The sequence below is a fragment of the Achroia grisella genome, unplaced genomic scaffold (genome assembly GCF_030625045.1).
Source record: "Achroia grisella isolate CSIRO2021 unplaced genomic scaffold, CSIRO_AGI_Agris_v1 utg516, whole genome shotgun sequence".
Classification (NCBI taxonomy): Eukaryota; Metazoa; Arthropoda; class Insecta; order Lepidoptera; family Pyralidae; genus Achroia; species Achroia grisella.
The window spans coordinates 2,202,619-2,205,114 of record NW_026712909.1 but is presented as its reverse complement, the minus strand read 5'-3'; the positions used below and the strand labels follow the sequence as shown (position 1 = coordinate 2,205,114).

At 33.3% G+C, this 2,496-nt stretch overlaps 1 protein-coding gene across 1 annotated transcript; it reads left to right on the top strand.

The window, feature by feature from the left end:
* LOC131847117 (uncharacterized protein K02A2.6-like) lies at positions 1-916 on the top strand. Its single transcript, XM_059196583.1, has 2 exons — positions 1-507; positions 569-916. The coding sequence occupies exons 1-2, from the start codon at positions 1-3 to the stop codon at positions 914-916; spliced, it is 855 nt and encodes a 284-aa protein (XP_059052566.1).
* Positions 917-2,496: the final 1,580 nt, after the last annotated feature.

The window sequence follows — 2,496 nt, the reverse complement described above, 5'->3', positions numbered from 1 at the left end:
ATGTCTACAATCACAACAAGCAGGCTCTGCAGTGAACTAGATACTATTTTTACTTCACTTGGACTTCCACAAATTATAGTTTCGGACAATGGTCCTCAATTCACATCTCAAGAATTTCATGAATACTGCAGATACAATGCTATCAGACACGTTAAGTCTTCACCTTACCATCCAAGAACGAACAGGTTGGCTGAACGGCTAGTTCGTACTTTCAAAACCAGAATGTCTGCTAGTATAAGTGACGGATTAAGTTTAAAAGAACGTTTGGAAAACTTTCTGTTTACTTACCGTATTACCCCTCGAACCGATGCTGGTAAATCACCAGCAGAAATACTTTTAGGACGACAACTACGTTGTCTCTTAGACAATATTAAACCAAATCCTAGAATGTCCCTCCGCTTCAAACAATTTCAAGCTAACATTGAACATGACAAGGAAATATATTTCAATCCAGGAGAAACTGTTTTTGTACGCTCTCGAGATAATAAATCATGGAAGCCTGCCACAGTAGTCCGTCGTACACATCGTTATTCGTATTTATGTAATTAATACACCTATTGGGGTGAAGAAATACCATGCGGATCAAATAAGAAAACGTGTAATTGAAAGAGAGGATGTACCGGTAGGTCAGTCCTGTAATGCCCATACCCAAGATGTCCAGAAAATGCAACACAATACACCAGTGACTCCTCAAAGAGACAGGGAAATATCATTAGAGACTGCTCCTTTGGAGTTTAGAAACCAATTCGAGACATTGGGTACTGCGTGTAATAATGAAACACCGAAACATTCAAGTGTATTAGCACACAATTCAAATGACGTGGGTAGACATATTCGAACACCAGCAGTTGAGGGGTTACGTCGTAGTAAGCGTGAAGTCAAGCCACCAAGACGTCTTATTACAGAACTGTCATAATTTGATGGACTCGCATGGTAACGAGAGTCTTTTTTAGAGATGGAGGAATGTTATAAACTCTTTAGTATTAATAAAATATATGATGTGTTTTTTTGACGTAGATTGTCATCTATGAATTCAATAAACTGTTACTACTAACTATAAATCCTTATTTTAATTTATAAATTTATTATAAGTATAAGTTTATATGTAGATATAATACATGTACACCTATGCGAAGCTGGGGCGAGTAGCTCGTAATTGTACAAAACTGTTCGTTAGGGATTCGATTGTGCAAACAAGATATCTTCATTTATATAAGTATCTGTTTTGTATATGTTGAAATAGTCTACTATTTCAACTTATACTCAGTTGTACTTTAAAGTAAATAATTACGATAATATATTAACTATAATTATATAGAATAATATATTACGAATGATTTAATATATTACGAATGTGGTAAAGCTGAAATACTTAGTTATAATTTGTAAATTGCGGCAAATTTCAAGCGTGAAACGATATGGTATTAAAACTATCACCCGCACCATGTTACAGCGCACATGGTATAAGCAACAGGTTTTGAAATGGTTTCATTATCATTTTGAAAATATCCTCTAAAATGTTTATATTTATACCTACTAGTATTAGCCATTATTATAATACACGACTGAAGATTATTTATTAATTAATAAAACCAAGTCAGCCGTGCGAATCCGAGATGGATCGCTAGTTTTATTAAATTTGTACCGTCTAAGGGACTTAAACAAACCAATCAACATCGTTTGACGATAAAATAATTATATTATATACAAGATTATCATTGACACATGACTATTTCGTGATAGTGTTATACAATACAATACGTGCTATAAAAGGAAATCTTGTAAAATTTGTCACTTATCGCCAGCAGCGCCATTTTATTTATGTAGGTATATTGAGCTTCCCTATTGAAGATACACTATTTTGTCGAAGACTAGCTGTTACACGTGACTTCATCCGCATGGAGTTTAACTTTTTTTATCAAAATAAATAAAAGTAGCCTAAGTTACTCTTTATAATATTAGCTACCTGTGAGTGAAAGTCCTATTAAAATCATTCCAGCCTTTACACAGATTACTAAAGGCAAACAGACAAATTTTTTTAAATTTAATTTTTTACTATGGTAAGGGTCCCACTCATAAATTACTTCATGCGAATTTCATAATCCCCCTCGTCCTTGTCACAGTTAGTCACACTTCTCCGTAACATTTTCCCATCCCTAGTGTGACATCACATATTGTAAATATTTATATTAACAAACAAATAACAATTTTAATTTTCATTTAATATATTAATAAATAAATTTCACATTTTAAAAGTGACGTCACGAAACTTATCTATAGCATTTCCTTCCCCTGGTCATACAATGTCACGTGGCCTCCCGATCCTTATACATATGTATCTTAATAATATTATAATCGCGAAAGTTTGAATGTTAGTTACTTTTTCACGCAAAAAGTACTGAACGGATTTTGACGAATAACACTTAGGCTATATTTTTTATTGAAATTTAATCAGATGAAACCGCGGGCACAGCTAGTAAATTATAAAATTATTTT